The sequence below is a fragment of the Manis javanica genome, chromosome 15, assembly GCF_040802235.1.
Source record: "Manis javanica isolate MJ-LG chromosome 15, MJ_LKY, whole genome shotgun sequence".
In the NCBI taxonomy this organism is placed as follows: domain Eukaryota; kingdom Metazoa; phylum Chordata; class Mammalia; order Pholidota; family Manidae; genus Manis; species Manis javanica.
Window position 1 is genome coordinate 69,018,218 of NC_133170.1, and position 17,580 is coordinate 69,035,797.

The 17,580-nt window shown below is 48.2% G+C and overlaps 1 protein-coding gene across 16 annotated transcripts in view; it reads left to right on the forward strand.

Annotated features, from left to right (window-relative positions):
- The first annotated feature begins 392 nt into the window (after positions 1–392).
- CUX2 (cut like homeobox 2) overlaps positions 393–17,580 on the forward strand; it is a 245,999-nt gene continuing 228,811 nt past the window's right edge. For 7 of the 16 annotated variants that reach the window (XM_073222276.1, XM_073222292.1, XM_073222279.1 and 4 more), the window contains exon 1: positions 401–3,500. In XM_073222276.1, coding sequence (XP_073078377.1) covers positions 3,438–3,500 — 63 coding nt within the window. In that variant the 5' untranslated portion in view covers positions 401–3,437. Of the gene's footprint in view, positions 4,196–17,580 lie in introns of all 16 variants that reach the window. The other 9 variants (XM_073222280.1, XM_073222281.1, XM_073222287.1 and 6 more) reach the window with 6 other exon arrangements.

The window sequence follows — 17,580 nt, forward strand, 5'->3', positions numbered from 1 at the left end:
TTGGAATATGGTGGGGAGAGACGGCTGAAATTTATTTTGTGAATAAAGCAGTAAGCCACTAAGCAAACCTAATATGTTTTAGCCCAGACAGAAAGACACGATCATTCAGTATTTATGTAGCAACCCATTCCTCAGTGGGACTGCAAGTTTCTACCATTAAAATTGCCGGAATTCTTCAGAGACCCACTGCATTAAGTCATTTAAAAATATCACAGACTTAAAACAATCTGAATTATTGGATTTTCTCGCTGCTCCTCAGTAAGCATGTTTGCTATGGCAATTTCCTGCTCGGTCAAAGGTGCAGCCTACGTCAGTCAAAAACAGAAAAGTTTCCATGCAGAATTTTATTCGGAAGCCCAGGAGACCCTAACAGCTGAAACAAAGTCAGAAGTAAATCTTTTTTTCTCTTGACATAATTACAGATTCACAGAAATGTTGCAAGGAAAATACAAAGAATTTCTGTGTACATTTCACCTAGAGTCTTCAAATATTAATATTTTGCAACATTTGCTATATTATTATCTCAATATAGATATAGATAAATAAATGCATATTATTTTTGAACCATTTGAGAGTTAGTTGCAGACATGATGTATGTTCCTTTGCTCCTAAATACTTAAGTGTGTTCTCTAAAAACAAGGGTATTTTGTTATATAGCCACAATACAGTGATCAAAACCAGGAAATTTACATTAATACAATTCCATGATCTAATTTATTGACTTTAAGTTTGCCACTGGCACCAATTAATGCACTTTATAGTCAAAGAAAATCCCAGATCGTACATTTTAATCACTTGTCAAGTCTCTTTTGCTTTCTTTAATCTGAAATACTTCTTCAGTCTTCCGGTGTATTTCATGTGACATTGACATTTTTATAGAGAACAGGCTATTTATTTTGTAGAATTTGCCCTCCATTTGGGTTTGTCTGATATTTCTTCACAATTAGATTCAGATTTTGCATTTTTGGAAGGAATGCCACAGAAGTGATGTTGTATCCTTTTCGGTACATCATATCAAGAGGTACACGATGTAGTTTGTTCCATGACTGCAAAGTCAAACATAAATTTAAAATAATCTTTCATCAAAACCTTGGTTTATTAAAAATTGCTTTGAAGGGTTTCACACTCACTCCAGACTTCCTATTACAGGTCTTTAAAAAACAGACTCAAAGACCAGGAAGCTGTAAGCTTTACAGATGCTCAGGAGAAAATGTAGCCATTTAAAAAATTGCAGTGCGATAGTTATGAAATTTTCCTAAATTCATTTTGCAGAATGAGAGCTGTAATTTAAACGTGAAGTTATCGAGAGCTGAGATAAACCACACATTGCGTGCAATTTAATCTGGCAAGGAAACAGGCCACTCGGAATTGCTAACTAGGCTTAATTCATTATATCTTGGTGAATGCTGTACTTTTTGGTCTTACAGGTCTTTCAAATTGTGCATTAATATATTTACCCAGGCCTCATGGAAAATGTATGGGGATGGTAACAGAAATACTGTATCCTTGTTTAAATCACATTACATTTTTTAAGCAGCTCAAGTGATTACTCAGAAAGATCACACCTTCTTCTGAAGCATTTATGAAACAATTATTTACATTACATTAAAAACTTTAATTGCCTTGAAGCACGTGCTCCGAGACACAAATATTGGAAAATCATCAAAAATATCTATCACTATTCTCTCTCCTTTACAACTCTTCTAAACTTTATCTTTTTTATAACCCTCTGTATTGATCTATTGTCCCAGACTAAGAGTGATGTCAGAAGTCCAAGCTGGGTCATAAAAAGCAAATATAATTTCCATTTGTCATCTATAAAAGCAAATCTTTTGACCAGAGGAAAAGGGGGGAAAATGTCCTTTTGAGGGAGTGGGGAGGAACATGGGTGTGGGATTTGGCAGAGTGACATGCCAGAGAGGGAGAGTGACCCCAGGGTCGGTGATGGGGAGTGGATGAGGGGGTAAAGTGGGTTGGTGATGGAGGGAGTTGGGGTCTGAGTTCCTCCTGAGGGGTGGGATATGGGGAGAGCACTGGGGACCTCTGACTTGCCCAGAGGCAAAAACAGACAGGAAAATGTAAGAGAAGAAACCTAGTCATCCCTATTGCTCAAGGTCTGAGAAATTGCAAATGACCGAAACCTCCCTCTATCCAGGCCAAGGAGACAATCATAATGAAGGACCTCCTTACTGCAGAGGACCTGGGGTCCCCAGCCAGGCTAAGGAACCCCGACTACTAATAATGATGGTAATAATAGCAGAAACGTCTATAGCTGTTAAGGATCCAGAGCCCTAACAGCAGGGCTGGGGTCCCCTCAACAGTAAAAGTTAACTCATTTAACAAAAGTAACAATAAAAGCCAGCCCACTTGAGGGGAGAAAAGAGATTTGACTGAGAACTCCAATAATCATCACACTAAAAGGGTTCCCACTCTAACGTGAGGAGTCCTTATAATTGGGCTAAAGACTCCCCTCAAGTAATAGCAGAAATCCCTGTTGCAAAGGACCTAAGGGCCCTTCTGCCCCGCAAGAACCCTGAGCTTTGGCTAAGGCGCCGCGCCCCAATAATAATCCTAACAATATAATGGCGTGGGAAGTGCGCAGGCAGCGGTGACACTTCCCAGGACTCAGTGGCGCCCCCGGGCGGCTCCCACCCGCCCGCTGGCCTGCTCCCACACGCCTGCCGGCCCCCGAGTCTACGCAGCTCTCGCTGCAGGCTGTTACCCTCGGATCCGAAGCTTAGCTTGCGGACGAGCGGCAGCAGCCTGAGGCACGTGTTGTGTGTCCTCCTGAAAAAAAAAATGCATTGCAAACTATTAACTTTTTTTTTTTAAGTAGGTAATGCAGGGGTGGGGGTGGACAGGTGCGAGGAGCGGGTAGGCGCCCCGCGCGTCGGCCTACCGCAGCTCCCCCTCCCAAACTTCCCTCTGCATTGATCAGCACGTTACGTCAGTATTGATAAGTTTGCAAAAAGCCAAAGTCAAGTGCAATCGCGCGGCACACCGACCCCGGACTTGAGGGGGGAGATGCAGCGAGCGCTCCGCGGGCCCGGGAGCTGGCTGCAGGGAGGGCAGCGGCGGCGCCGGCGCCTCTCGGAGAGGCTGCCTCCCCCCCACCCCTCCCCTTCCACCCCATCCCTGGTCGCCTCCCCCGGGCGGGCGCCGAGCTCCCCGCCCGGCGCGCTCCTCCCGCGCCCTCCGGGGGTCGGGGGGGCGCACGGCTCCCGGGCCCGGAGGCGACGGCGGCGGCGGTGCGGCGGCGCCGAGGGGCAGCGGGTGGCAGGAGGCCCGGGGGCGCCCGAGGGGCCCCGGGCAGCGGCGCGCAGGGCCCGGGCGGCGGGCGGCGGCCCCGGGGCTGGGGGGAGTCCAGCCCGGATATTGAGTGCAGCCATTGAGAAAAGCCAAACTCTTGTGTGTGTGCGTCTCGAATAGCCCCCAAGATGGCCGCCAATGTGGGATCGATGTTTCAATATTGGAAGCGATTTGATCTACGGCGACTCCAGGTTAGTGCGGGCAGCGCCGGCCGCGCGGCTGTGGGGAGCCCTCGGGCGCGCCCTGGGCGCATCGGGAAGGTCCCCGGGAGGGTGGGCGGACGCCCCGGGGCGGCGGGCGGCGTCTGCTGGGGCTCGCCGGGGCTCGGCTGCCCGCTGCCCATCGATAGGTATTAGGAATTGATCTCGTCGCTGCTCTTTGTTCGGTTCAATCATCGATTGGCCGCCGCGACCATGGAGAAGCGCTAGTGAGCCCTCGGCCCGGGGAGCGAGCCAGCGGGAGAGCGGCCGAGCGAGGCGCGGGGAAGGCAGGGGCTGAGCTCCCGGACAGGGGGCTGCCGGCGGGACCCCCGGCAGCCCCCTTCGCACCGCACTTTGAGCGCCTCCCAACTTCGCGGCGCCTGGGGAGGCCGCGGAGTGCGCCGCGTGCCTGTCCGCGCCCGGCTGGGGCTCGACGAGGGAGGAGGGAGCTGGCGGGCAGGGAGGAGGAGGAGGAGGAGGGAGGAGGAGGCAGCCGGGGTTGGCGAGGAGGCGGCTCCGCGCCCCGCCGCCCGCCGGCACCTTCGCCGCCGCCGCCGCCAGCCTGGCTGCGCTGCCCGGACGCGCCGCCAACCCGGGGGCCGCTGCTGCCGCCCCAGCCGCCGCAGCCACCATCGTCGGACTGGCCGCCTGTGCCGGCAGACCTCTCCTCCGGCCGGGTTCTCGGGGTTCGTCTTTGCTTCTTGATTTTTATCGCCTTCAACCCTCTTTTCGAGTCTAAATGGGGATGGGCGGTGGAGATGGGCCCGGGGGGCGCGCAAGTTTGCGCTCCTGTTTCGGGGACTGTGGAGAGCCGGGAACAGCGCAGAGCAGGTGACTCACGGCTGTCGGGCCCATGGGAACTTTTAAATGGGAGATTCCCTCGCTGTCTTCTGCCTCCCTTTCCTCCCTGCCGCTCCCTCTTTTCTCTCCAGCCTCTCCGTTTCTTCCGTCTTCTCTTTCCTCTTCTTACCTAGTGCGATTCCCTCCCAAACCCCAGTACTTTAGCCCCACTCCACCTTCCTCTGGGAGTGTGTCTCCCCAAGATTTGGGGTTGCTCTCTCTGCTAACCTCCTAAGAGGCGGGGCAGGGGTGGAATCTCAGCGTTCACTGGAGGTACAGATGTATCCTCTGTGCTTTCTCTGGTGCCCCAGGTTGCTCCTGACCAGCCCTCCAAATCCTGGAGTCTCTCAAAGTCTCGGCAGGTGCGGTGGGAACAAGGGGCGGGTTAGTGGTGCTGATAACCAGGCGATTAGAGCATCCTCCCTTGGCCTTGACATTCGTGGAGTAAGTGAGAGAGCATCAGTCTAGAGATAAAAAGGAACCCACTTTTTAAAAAAATCCGCCTGCAGATCTCCTTAAGTTTCTTCTGATAAGTGGTTCCAGTACCCCCTCCTCCTGGATGCTTTCCAGCCCCCCTCCTTCATAACTCCCCTGTCTGCTCACCCCCTCCCCAAAGCCATTGAGCTGGAGAGAAAATCGGGGCACTCAGGCATGCAGTTAATAACTGCAAGTGCCTTGCAATTCCAGGTTCTCACTGGAGTTGGGGCTACAGTTTGGTGGCCAGCTGAGGCTGGCAGGGCTGTGAGCTGTGCTTGCCCATTTAAATGATGCTAAAGTGGCCTTTCTGGAATAGTGGGGGTGTGGGGAAGAGAGAGAGAGTTGGGCAGCCACACTGGGCTTGGCACGAAGGCCAATGGTAATCGTATTCCCTGCTAATGTTTGTAAATGAGACCTGGGCACGGCTGGGGGACAGCGTCTTTATTTATGATTGATGTTCTGTAACATAGGGAATGACAAGAACGTGGCAGACAAGAGGAGAGGAACCAGAAGGGCTGGCGGAAGCCCTTTGCAGGGTCCTATTGTTATTCTGGGCTGGAGAAAATTTCTGAGGCGAGATTTACAGCGCTGGTATTTGCTCCCGGTTGGCCAGAATGTCAGTTAACACAATTTTCATTAGATAACTCGTTTTCAATCTGGGGAGCTTGGGCTGCAGTGGGGAGGGTGGGGGAGAGCTGGGGCTGGGTGCTCAGGGATGGGGGCGGCTCTCGGAGGCTGATATCTGAGCTAGGGGGAGTGGGTATGAACCTCACTTTTTTCCTTCTCCAGCTCAGAGTCTTCTGTGGAGCTGTTGAGATCACCCAAATCTTGATTCCAGTTGGACTCCCATTGATCTGGGAACCCTTTGTTAGGGTTTTGGAAGATGCCGAGGTGGAAAAGCAAATTTGAACTAGAAAGGTGGGGGCAGTGGTGGAGAGTCTTGTTCAGGTGATGGAGAAATAGGGCCAAGACCTCTCCCCTTGCAGAGTGTATACACAGGGCAGGGGGGTGCGGTTCATTAAGACAATGGTTGGTGTGTCTGGCACAAAAGGAGAGAGCTCTCATGGAAGGGGGTAAGCTCATTTACATGGATATTAAGTGTGGGGGGGTGTCCCTTGGGAGTTTGAAAGGCTGCACACTTCCAGAGAGGAGAGAAATAAACGTGGCAGCCATGGCTGCCTGCAAACATTTAGACCCTCACATTTGCCACTGTCCCTACCCTCATCCTGAAACGTTCAGATGTCCTCCTGCCCAACAGCCTGCAGCTTCCCCACATACTCTCACCGATGGCATTTCTGCTGGAAGTGGATTATGAGCCTAAGTACTCTTGCCCAGGACCATCTCTTGTGTGTAATGCCAATGACTCCTCCACCATGTTTTTATTTTCATTTTTTCCCTTCCCACTCTCCTCTTATAAGGGATGTAAGCAGGAAGGAAAACTTCTGCTGGTTTGTTCTGAGATCCAGGTAGGGGAGGTGGGCCCCCACCCCAGGCCCTGTGCAGGCTGAGAGTGCTGGGCCCCTCTGTCCTGTGGCCTAGCTGCCTGTGAGTGTGTGAGGAGGTGTGTGGCTTCAATTCTTGGTTGTTCAGGTTGAGCGATTTCACGCAGCCTGGTTGCTGAGTGTTAAAGTGGCAAAGGCAGCCTATGTCCCCAGGCCAGACCACGCTGCTTACGCCACCCTGATCTTGGCAAGAAAGGTGACCTTGTACGATCCCAGCATACAGCCCTCCGGAAGTATATATTCTTCAAATATGGAAGCAGTCCAGTTATTATTCCTTCCAGCACCATGTCTGAGCACAGCAGGCTGTTTTCCTACCGTGGAAGTCAGTCAACAGGCTTAATGACTTGTGGGCTGGTGGTAAAGATGCCCTGACATGTGGTACCCCACTCCAGGACCCCTGAAACTGCTTGTCCCCATTCTTCTTTTTTCTTCTGTTGCTAACAGTCCAGGAAATGAGAAAAAATAAAATTCCATCCCAAAGATAATGCTGGGCATATTTCATTTGGTTATAAGATTGCTTTATGGTGAACATTACTAATGCAGTATTTTTTTATGGCTTTTCTGTGTATAATCGTCATAACTGGATTCATACCTTTATGATTTTCTTTTTCTGCTTTACTTTGCCACTCTTTTTTATGATGCCCTGGTTCCCATCTCCCGTGCTGTCCTCTTAGTGTTTTTTTTTTTTCCTTCTGGGAGGGTTAATCAAACCAACAAGAGTTGAGGGCATCCAATCAAAATGAGGCCATCCAGTCCAAAAGCACATTGTGTTTCTTGGGAGGAAAGAGGTCCGCTGGAGGGACCACATAGTACGAGTTTTGGAGGAGGAGGCAAATTCTACTTGGGGTGTGAGCTTTGAAGGGGGAAAACTGTTGGGGTGAGAAAGGCTGGAATTTTGTAGGGAGTTTGGAGAAACTTTTGGGTAGGCTCAATTTCTCGGTGCTTGTGAGAGTGGGCTTGGTGGAATATTTTTCCCAGCTTAAAGTTTAGAAAAGAGCATGGATGTGATTAAAATATTATAACCTTATGATATTCTGAAGTGCATAAATTTTACATATCAGCCACAGAGAGTTTAGACATCCATTAGAGCCTCTGACAGCTTGACTTATCTAAATGTGCTATCATTTAACAATGTGTCAAAATTCCTCTTTCTATAGATGACAGCAGTAAATAAGCTATCAGCCCTGTTGGCGGAATCCTAACTTTGGTAACTCCGCCATGATAGAATGGCTGCCGAGGTGGGGAGCCTGAGCAGACTAGGCTTGGCGTGACCCAGGCCCGTGAGATGGGTTGGCACTAGGTGAGGGCTGCGGCAGGTCAGAGGGGAAGGACAAGAAGAGGCGGGGGTAGGGGGTGAGGGGAGATTTCTAGCAGCAGCTCTATGAATGAGACCAAACAATTGGCCAGCCCCTTGGACCCATACAAGTCCAACCAGTGGGTGACCCCATTCCATCTGCCTCTCCTATTCATGGGAACCCACACCCTGTGGGCTTTTTTGCAGGAGGACATAGGAACAGGTGCTGAGAATTTATTTAAAGAACCCCGCAGTCTTTTCTGGACATCCCAAAATTCTAGTTTCTCAGCTCAACAGAAATTGCTTCCCAAAGATGGGCTTTCTCTTTGAGTGCCAGGAGGAAAAGGAGCAACATGTCCTGCTGGACCACTTTTGCTGTTGGAGGTCTCAAAGTTTCTTTTCTTAACTACTGGATTCACTGTAGAAAATTGGGGAACCACGGACAAGCCTAAAGAATTGAATAAGTCTTTTGGTGGGTTATTTCAGGTGAGCATGGTGCTGTTTGACCAGTGGGCACAGCTTTTCTGATGATGGAGGTGGATTTTCTTTTTTCTTCCATCCTTCCTGACTTCTTTCTTTTCTTCTTTTTAATTCTCCTGTTAAAAAGAGGATTCTATCTTCAAACTTGACATCCTGTCATGGTAACCTTTCTTCCAGCAGATGGAATTTCAAATGTGAGCACCTTGGCTGGTGCTAAATTTGGTCCTGGGTGATGGTGGATGTGGCCGTTCAGAAGCTGTGGTTTTCTCTGCTGCTTTCTAAAAGGGCTGAATTTCCAGTGGCTTCTGGTTATCTAATTCAGAGGCCCAGCCTGGCAGAGGTTGAACATGGGAAGGGGACAGAGGTGGTGGCCTGCCTTTGTTCTGGCTTTGGAATGCAGCATCCAATCTTATGTTTGATTTTCCTCTCCTGGGGGTGCTCTATTTATGGCAGTAGCTTATATTGCAGGTGTCAGGGAAGGTGGAAGTAGTTGGCAGAGGCGAAAGTCCCCAAAGTTCTTGTCTATGAAGCCTCTGGTGCTCTTGGGTGAATCACCCAACATCCCAAGTCTTAACCCATCATATTGGGCTGGATATGCCCATCTGGGCTGTTCTACCAGGTTGTCATAAAGGTGAAGGATGCTGGCGTAATTTGTGTGCCAGTTAAATGTGTTGTTTTCTAATGAGCTTTGGGCCTGTCATGGTGATGGGGGATATTGACATTTTAAGCAAATTCTTGAGACAAGAAATTATGTCTAGGATGCAGTTCTTGGTTTCTTAGCCTTGATGAGCACTTCACAAAAATGGTTTGTAGTGTTTTGTAGGATATGGAAATATATTGCTATCATAGGTTAGGATCCAAAGTCCTTTCCCTTGATTGCAAGGCTCCACATGATCTGCCCCCCAGTGATTTCTCTGGCATCAGCTCTCCTGCTCTGCACTCTGCTCCACTCACAATGGCTGTCTTTTTGTCCCTCAAACACAGAGAGCACATTCCTACCTCAGGCCCTTTGCATTTGCAGTTCTCTCTGCCTGGCACGCTTTTCTTGCAGATCTTTCCAAGGCTGGCTCCTTCCTTTCATTCAGTCTCAGCCCAAATATCAAGACTGTTCAACCTAAAGAAGGCTAAAGAAGCTTCCACAACCCTTTTTCCCCTTTAGTATATAAATGTGCTTCCACATCTCTAAGGACAGTGTTTCTCCCAGGTTTTTTCCTCATAACTATCAGGGTGTGGCATCCCTCTAAACACTGTAGGATTCATCAGGGTGGCAAACTTTTCTTGGTAGAGAGTCACATAATAATGTGCTTTAGGCTTTGTGGGCCATAAGGTCTCTGGTAAGTATTCCATTTTGCCACTGTAGCATGAAAATAACCGTAGACAATAACAATGAATGGACATGGCTGTATTCCAATAAAGCTTTATTTAATAAAACAGACAGAGGGCTGGATTTTGCCTAAAGACCATAGTTTGCTGACCCTAGTCTACTGGTCTAAGTGGTAGCTGTCATACAGGCTGTGGCATGGCTGAATTTTTTCACTTTTCAGTTAGGAGTATTAAGGTGGATCAAACTGAGTTCCAGAAACTTGTTCTTTACCCTTGGGGGAAGTATGGGGAGCCAGGGTGGTGTCCCTCATCTCACTCTGTAATCTAGTAGCTGTGTGACTTTGGATAGGTCACTTAACTTCTCTGAGCCTTGCTTTCTTTGTCTTTAAATGGATCTAATAATAGTCCCCACCTTTTAGGTTGTCTTGAAGGTTAAAGCACTTGGAAAATGCTTAGCACAGTGTCTGGGCACACAGTTCCTATTCTGTAAGTGCCTGACTTCTTATTGTTGTTGGTATTTTTAGAACGTAAGAGAAGGGTGACAAAATCAAATAAACCAAATAAACAGCAGTTCTTGGAACTTGCTGGCCTTGCAGGCTGTTTCAGAGATTTTGGGCAAGTTTTCTCTTCTCTCTTACTCCATTGGGCCTTATTATATTAATATATTACTAATATATGTAATGTCTTATATTTTGGGAGCTCTGACCACAGAGGTTACAGACTGGAAGCTATGTCTGGCCCATGGATGTGTCTGTCTAGATTAGTGCAGTTTTTAAAAACTCTTTAGTGTAAGTTGTCAGCGTTTGAAACGTGGGATGAAATACATGTCCTGTAAAATCCAGATGTCTAGTGTTCCTTATAAATCAATAGCTCTGCCCATAGGGAGTGGAGACTTGGAAAGGGCATGCCAAGCAGAGGGAACAGCCAGTGCAAAGGTCCTGGGTTGAGGGTCTGCAGTGGATCAGGCCAGCTGTAGGAGACACAAGGAAGGGAGCTGTTGAGTCTGTGGGCTGCCTTTCTCCAAGTGCGTAGCATCAGAAGAGGCTGCATTTCCAGAACAGATCAAGTGTTCTTGACCAGCTCCATGAAGATACATGATTAGGAGGGCAGAGAGCCTGCTGTCTCTGCTTCTCCTCAGTAGCTCAGTCACTCCCTCACTGCCCCCATCTCCAGCCTCTGCCATCCTTCAGTTCAGCCAAATGAAACAGCAATTCCAGAATACACATTTGTCATTAAAAAGAAAAAAAGAAAGAAAAAAAAATCAATCCTTTGGCCTCTTTGGCCTGAGCTGGTCGTCTGCCTGAGATGCCGGGAGCCGAGCAGTGCTTAAGACTCTATAAGCCCCTGTCGCTCAAACTGGATGGGGTAAATGGCTCCCCGGGAACCATTACAGTCGATTGACCTGTCCAGCTGGCTATTTGGAGCGTGGGTGCTGCGGACAGGGAGACCACAAGGGTCACCAGGGTGGCCCAGTCTGGCAGATTTCCCTGTTCTCTGAGGCCACTCTACAGAGGGTCCTACTTGGAGTGCCTGTCATCTGATATGAGTGCTTATGGGTCCAGGTATCTGATGGGGTGTGGTGTGAGCTGCAGAATCACTCCCGATCTCCTCAGTGTGGACTCTGGAGCCAAGTGTGTAGGTTTCAAGTCCCAGTTCTGGCACTTACCAGCTGTGTCGTCTCGGGCAAGTTATTTAACCTTCCCGAGCCTCAGTTTTCTCATATGTAAAATGGGCTAATAGTCGGATCACCTCCTTAAAAATTGTTTCGAGAATTGAGTTATTGCATGTGACATGTTGAGATCTGTGCCCATCACATAGACATGCAATATAATGTTAATAATAATTACTTTTGTTCTTCATTCCAGAAATGTACATCCACCATAGTATAATTAATAATTATAACTAATAATTATGTAAATAATAATAAATAGCATAAACATTATAAGAAATAATTATATACAGGAGATATCATGGTCAACAAGGAAACCAAGGTGCCAGCTCTCACTGAGCCATAGATAATAGGGAAGATGGACGCCTGGGATAGGTGTGTAGGCACCTGCTGGGATTAGACTGTGAGATTTTGAGATTCTTCCTGAAAGAAGTGACCCTTCAGTTGACATCTCAATAAAGACAAGGCTAAGGAAAAGCATCCCAGTGGAGGGAATAGCCTGTACGAAGACCCTAAGATAGCTGGAAGAATGGTGTGTTCAAGGGAAGTGAGGGAGGGCAGTGAGGCTGGGTTGCAGATTCTGAGCAGACTATTGGACCCACCCCCATCCTCCCTCTTATTGTCTGTCAACTGGGGGTAAGGGTGGAGGATAAAATAAGATACTGCTGAACATGTGTGTGGCTTCTAGTGAATGCTGTTTCAATGGGCATTTTGTAAACTGTCATATACTATAAAGGCCTTGGGTATTGCTTTTATATTTTTAACAAGATACTCAGCCCAATTCTGGATCTGTTGCAAAGTGCTCTCCTTGCCCCCAATTTCCTGTTTCTGTCTTATGATTATGCACAAGGCAGCCAGGATTCAAATCCCAAAAATGGAGCCTCTGTTCCTTCCTTGTGTGTCCTTGGGCAAATTATTACACCTTTCTGAGACTTGGTTTTCTCATCTGTAAGATGGGTACAGTAATGGTACCTCCAGTGGAGACAATGAGAATGCACCTTTCAGATCTCTGACTTACAGGGAGGATGATGTGCTGGTGGCCCCAGATGCTGCTCTTAGAGATCCAGGCCCATCTAGGGACTGAGTGTAGGTCCAAAGCAGACCTGTCCCTGGAGAACACAGGACTCCTCTGCTGGCCCTGAACTCTTCAGCATTCTAGGACACTTCCACCGACCTACCACCGGGCCTTCCTACTTCCCTCCCTCCCTTCCCATCTCTCCCTACCTCCCTCCTTCCCTCCTTCACACTGGCTCTCTCCCACAGGTACCGGCATTGACCTGAAAAATCTCTCTGCCTTTTAATCCTGCCTTTGTGTCTGCTTCTCAGAGGACCACACTCCCCTACAGGAAAGATACAGTGAGATTTGGATGTCTACCTAAGGCACCCAGGACATAGGAGGTGCTCAGTCGAGGTACCTGCTCTGTCTTGCTGGGAGCCTGAGGGAGCTGTCAGCCTCAGCCTACCTCTTCCTAGTTCCCTGTTTATTCTACTTGTCCCACAGGCCCGGTGCTATTAGGTCTCCCCTTCTCTTTGTCATCCCTCCACTATCTCTGTCTCATCAGCTGCCAGTCCCCCCCTCTTTATTCAAGCCATTCTGGCCTCCTCACTGTTCCTTGAACACACCTAGCACAGTCCATCCTCAGGGCCTTTGCACTTGCTGTTCCCTCTATTGGGTCAATGCTTTCCCAGACACCTTCATAGTTCTCTCTCCGTCCATTCAGTCTTCTGCTTAAATATCACCCCTCCAGAGAGTTTCTTCCTAACCTCTCTTTCCCCCCTCCTTACCCCCATCTGCTTTACCTGATGTGATGATGAGTATTTATTTGTTCATTTGCTCACCATCTGCCTCCCTCCCTGGGGAGGGCAAGGACATACATTCTCCGTAAATATTTGAGCAATGGCGTGGATGAATGCACAGGAAGGTTGAGGTGGGGACAGCTGCCTTGACTCCACCTTGGGTGGTGGCCCTGGGGGACCCAGCTCCTCCCAGACTGCCAGTTCCTTCACCCATCACTGGCTCTTGATAGTTGCTCACTCCATGACTGGGAATTGGGCACTAGCCTCAGACCCACAGCGAAGGAGGGTTTTATCTTTAGCTCTGTCGGTCTTGCTTTAGAAACTGGTGACCCCAATTCTAGACTGGGAGGCGGCTCCCATCCTAATTAATAAATCTATTAATTAGTTGCTGGCAGGCTATGGACCATTAGTGGTGGTTTGGTGGTCTCAGTCACAGACAGTTCAAATTAGGTCCCTGAAGCCCGTGGGATGGCTGTTGTGGGGAACACAGGACAGCTAGTTTATGTTTGGACTAAGGTGACGTTCTTGTCCCAATGCCTGGTTCACGGGCCCAACTGATCAGCCCATCAAGAGGAGACCAAGGTCTCTGGATAGTCACCCCAGAGTTGAGAAGATTTCCTTCTCATTCCCTGGGACCTCTAGTTTATAATTATGTGGGAGGCCAGGATCAAAGTCTTCCATTTCCTTTGGCTGAGGGACACTGTCCAGGCCTCTATTTTTCTGTCTAAAATGGAGCTTCCCTGGGTTGTCAAGACAGGTCTTTAATTCATTCACTTAATGAATGTTATGCAGCATCTGCTATGAGTTCAGGTGCAACATGAGGTGTTGGGGGTACAGCAGTGAACAAAACAGATCAAGTCCTTGCCTCCAGAAAGCGTCTATTTTATGATCATTTGGAGATAGAAGTACTTTTTTTCAAGGGTCTGAGAAATAAAGAGCCAGAACCCAATAGAGACACTTAACCTATAGTTGGCCATGCTGTAAGCCTTTCTCAAATGGTGACTGTTTCTGATCACTATCTTTATTAACAACAACAATAATAATTACTGTTATTTTTATTGAGGACATTAATAATAATGTGAGAGCATTTCCTGTTTGAATTTCAGTTGCCCTGGGAGTAGTAGTACCTGACATGATTTGAGCATGGTCTTGGAGCAGTCACATGTCACTTCATGCCCTGGCCTTGTTTCTCCTAATTGGGAGGCCATGGGTTACTCATTAGACTTCTCTAGGCCTCAGTTTCCTCATCTGTAAAATGGGAATTAAATATAGCTTCTGCCATGTAGAGACATTTTGAGGGTATGATGGGTAAAGCATGGAAAGCCCTTAGCACAGCCAGGAACTTGGTCATTCCCAGGAAGCAAGAATGGCTATTACTACTTTTATTATTGTCATTGTCATTGTTTGTCATTTACCTCCTGGGCCTCACTGGCCAGCAGCCAGGTGGATTGGCTCCTTGAGAAAAAGCACTGGACAGGAGGTTGTCCTCTTCTAATGTTACTTGACTGGCCTTAGTGAGGCCATACTTTTTCAGGCTTTGAAGGGTCAGAAGGACGTTTTCTACTCAGGAAGGTGGGAAGGTCTTTAACAAACATAGCTGTTGAACCTTTGTTGGGTGCTAGACCAAGTTTAGAGCCCTTAACAAATACTGCCTTGCTTAGTTTTCACAGCAGCCCTAGGAAGGCAAAACTACTACTATCCCATTTTACAGCTGAGCAGACTGAGGCACAGAGGGTTAAACCCAAGGCCACATGACTGGTGATCAGTAGAGCCTGTACTCCAACCCAGGACTCAGGTCTCTCAGCTGCCCATGCTCTGCTCTTGATCCCCAGAGTTGAGTTGACCCCTCTATTCTGTTCCTCCCAGGGGTTCCCCTATCTGTAGTCACTGAGCTTGCATTTTTCCCTTTATATTATTTTTTAAAACCTCTTAAAACACCTTGCCACTGTTGACTCATGGAAATGAATCTGGGCCCACAAGCCTGAGAGGCATAGGGTGGGGTTGGGGTGGGGGTTTATTAATAACACTTTTTAGATTCCTATCTCCTGGTCTGGAAAATGAGTGTCACCCAGCCAGCCATCCCCAGCCCACCTTCCAGAGTTCGGAGTCTTGTGGCGCGCCCTGTCGTCGGGCCTGCGTTCCGCAAAGTAGAACTCTCAGCCCAGGCTGATAATAAGCAGGTATTGATCGCTGCCTTGGTCATTATCAAGATTTATTTAGTCAATATGGCCTCCCCGGTCAATAAATCGTGTCGTTGATAAAGAAGGAAGAGTAAGACTTGTAGGCTTTATTAAAAAAGTTTTTTAGATTTTTTTTTCTTTTTTTTAAACAACGAAGTCCAGCCCTCTATTCTGTGACTGGATCAGCCGCAGTCTGCATTTCCTATTTGGATACATAGCTCTTTCTTTTTCTGGTGGAACTTTCTCCTATTGCTGTGGTTGCTGGGAGCAAAATTCAGGACCATGCCTGGGTCTCGAATGGCCCCTGGGGACTCTGATGTCTCCTAACTTTTCTCTCCTCCCCCATCTGGGGCTGGAAGTCTGCTCCCTGGCTGTTCTCTCATTTCATCCTTACAGCATCCTTTTTGGGTGGGCACTAGTGTCACCCCATTTAAACTGAGGAAACTGAGGCCCAGAGGGGGTCCAGTGACTTGTCCTAGGTCATATATACTTGAATCCAGTCTTTGTGCTAAACCTGACATGTATTCAGCAGGTAGCAAATATTTGTCAAGCATGTGCTGTGGGCCCAGCATAGTACTGGGCATAGAAGGGCAAGCTAGACAAATACATGTATAATTACAGAGATGGAAAGAAATGACCAGATGCTGAAATCAAGGTGGAGGCACCTATTTTGAGGGTAGTTACAGAGGCCACGCTGAGTAGGTGGCACTTAGGCTAAAACCTGAATGATGAGGAGCCAGTCAGGCAAAGCTCAGGTGGAAGAGACTTCACAACTATAGTAGGAACATCCTGTGCGAAGGCTCTGAGGTGGGAATCTGCTTGTCACATCTATGAATTGAAGGAAGGCCAGTGTGGCTGGGACAGGGGACAAGGTCAGAGGGTCGGAGGCCCTTGTGGACCATGGTAGGAGGTTGGACCAGTTGGAATATATTCTCAGCTTAGCAGGAAGACATTAAAGGTTTGAAGCAGTAGACAAACAGGATCCAGTGTATGTTTGGGTCCCACTGGTTTCAGCCTGAAACAGAATACTGAAGGAAGGGAGGGGACATTTGGAAAATAGGTAAAAGAGAGCTTCTGTGATTCTCTGCCCAGACAGGTGGGCAGTTTTGGATGGGAAGGCTTTGGGCGCACAGGTGCTTTGAGGCCTGGCACCATTCTCTGGTGGAGGGGAGGTTGCCATGCGGATATGCCTGATGCCCCCAGTGGGGTAGAAGCTCTGCTTCCTTGGGAAGGGGCTGCTGCTTTCCCTTTGCAAGTGGCCAGCTGGTGTGGGTTTAGGAGGCCTCTGGTGGCAGGTATAGGCAAAGAATGTTGTGTCATTCCTCAGAAATAGAGCTGGTACAAGGAAGGTGGGGCTTGAGTTTTGCTCTAAGAATGGCTCTTTGCCATCTGGCCTTGTGGGTGTGGTTTCTAGCATCTTCCCAAGTGTTGCTTATTAGGCAGGACTAAAAAGATGGTGTGGTTTCTAGCATCTTCCCAAGTGTTGCTTATTAGGCAGGACTAAAAAGATGGGGTGACCAAGGTGGTATGGATTATCAGAACCCAGGCCACATGAGGGTGCTCTGGTCTCAGGAGGCCATGATCTGGCCTCCACATATGGGGATGTTGTCTGTCAGAAGGGTCAGAAGTCTACCTGATAATAGGGGATGTGGGCTGGGGCACAGAATAAAGAGGACCTTTCTCACCATTTAGTGCTGTTCAGTGTGTGCACACCCAGGCACTAGAAGTCTAGCAGGGGCTGGTGATTACTTCTCTCCCATCCATCTAACATCCTTTCATCTGTTCATTCATAAGCCTGCTCACTTACCCATTTTTACTTACCCACTCAGCAATTCATCCAACTGTCTATTTCATATCCCTACTGACCTCACCTATCCATCTATTCATCCACCCACCTGTATATCACATTATCCATCCATCCGTCCATCTACAGCCACAGTCCATCTGTCTATCCATTCATCTGTTTAGCCACCCAGCAACCCATCATGCCCCATCACGTCTCCCCTGGACTTCCCCAGTTTGCTTCCCTGTACTCCCTTCCGGCCTCCTCCATTCTTTTTGACACACTGCAGCTAGTGAGATTATTAAAAACCTATTAAGAGCCATTTCTAACGGCTCCCTACTGCCTTTGAGGGGAAGGCCCAAGCGTGACCTTCCAGACTCAGCTCTGGTTCACAGCACTGCACGTCTGCTATTTTCTTGGAGATCTTCTGTCTAGGTGTTATATCCACTGTTGAAAGTGAGATACTGAAGTCTCTGTTATTGTCAGCTTATCTATTTCTCCCTTCATTTCTTAATAGGTTTTTAATAATCTCACTAGCTGTGGTATATCAAAAAGAATGGAGGAGGCCAGAGGGAGTTGCAGGGAAGTAAACTGGGAAACGAAAGTCCAGGGGAGTTTTTGTTTCATGTATTCTGGTGCTCTGTTATTAAGTACATATGTTCTTAATTGTTGTATCTTCCTGAAGGATTGACCCTTTTGTCATTATAAAATGTCCCTCTTTATCTC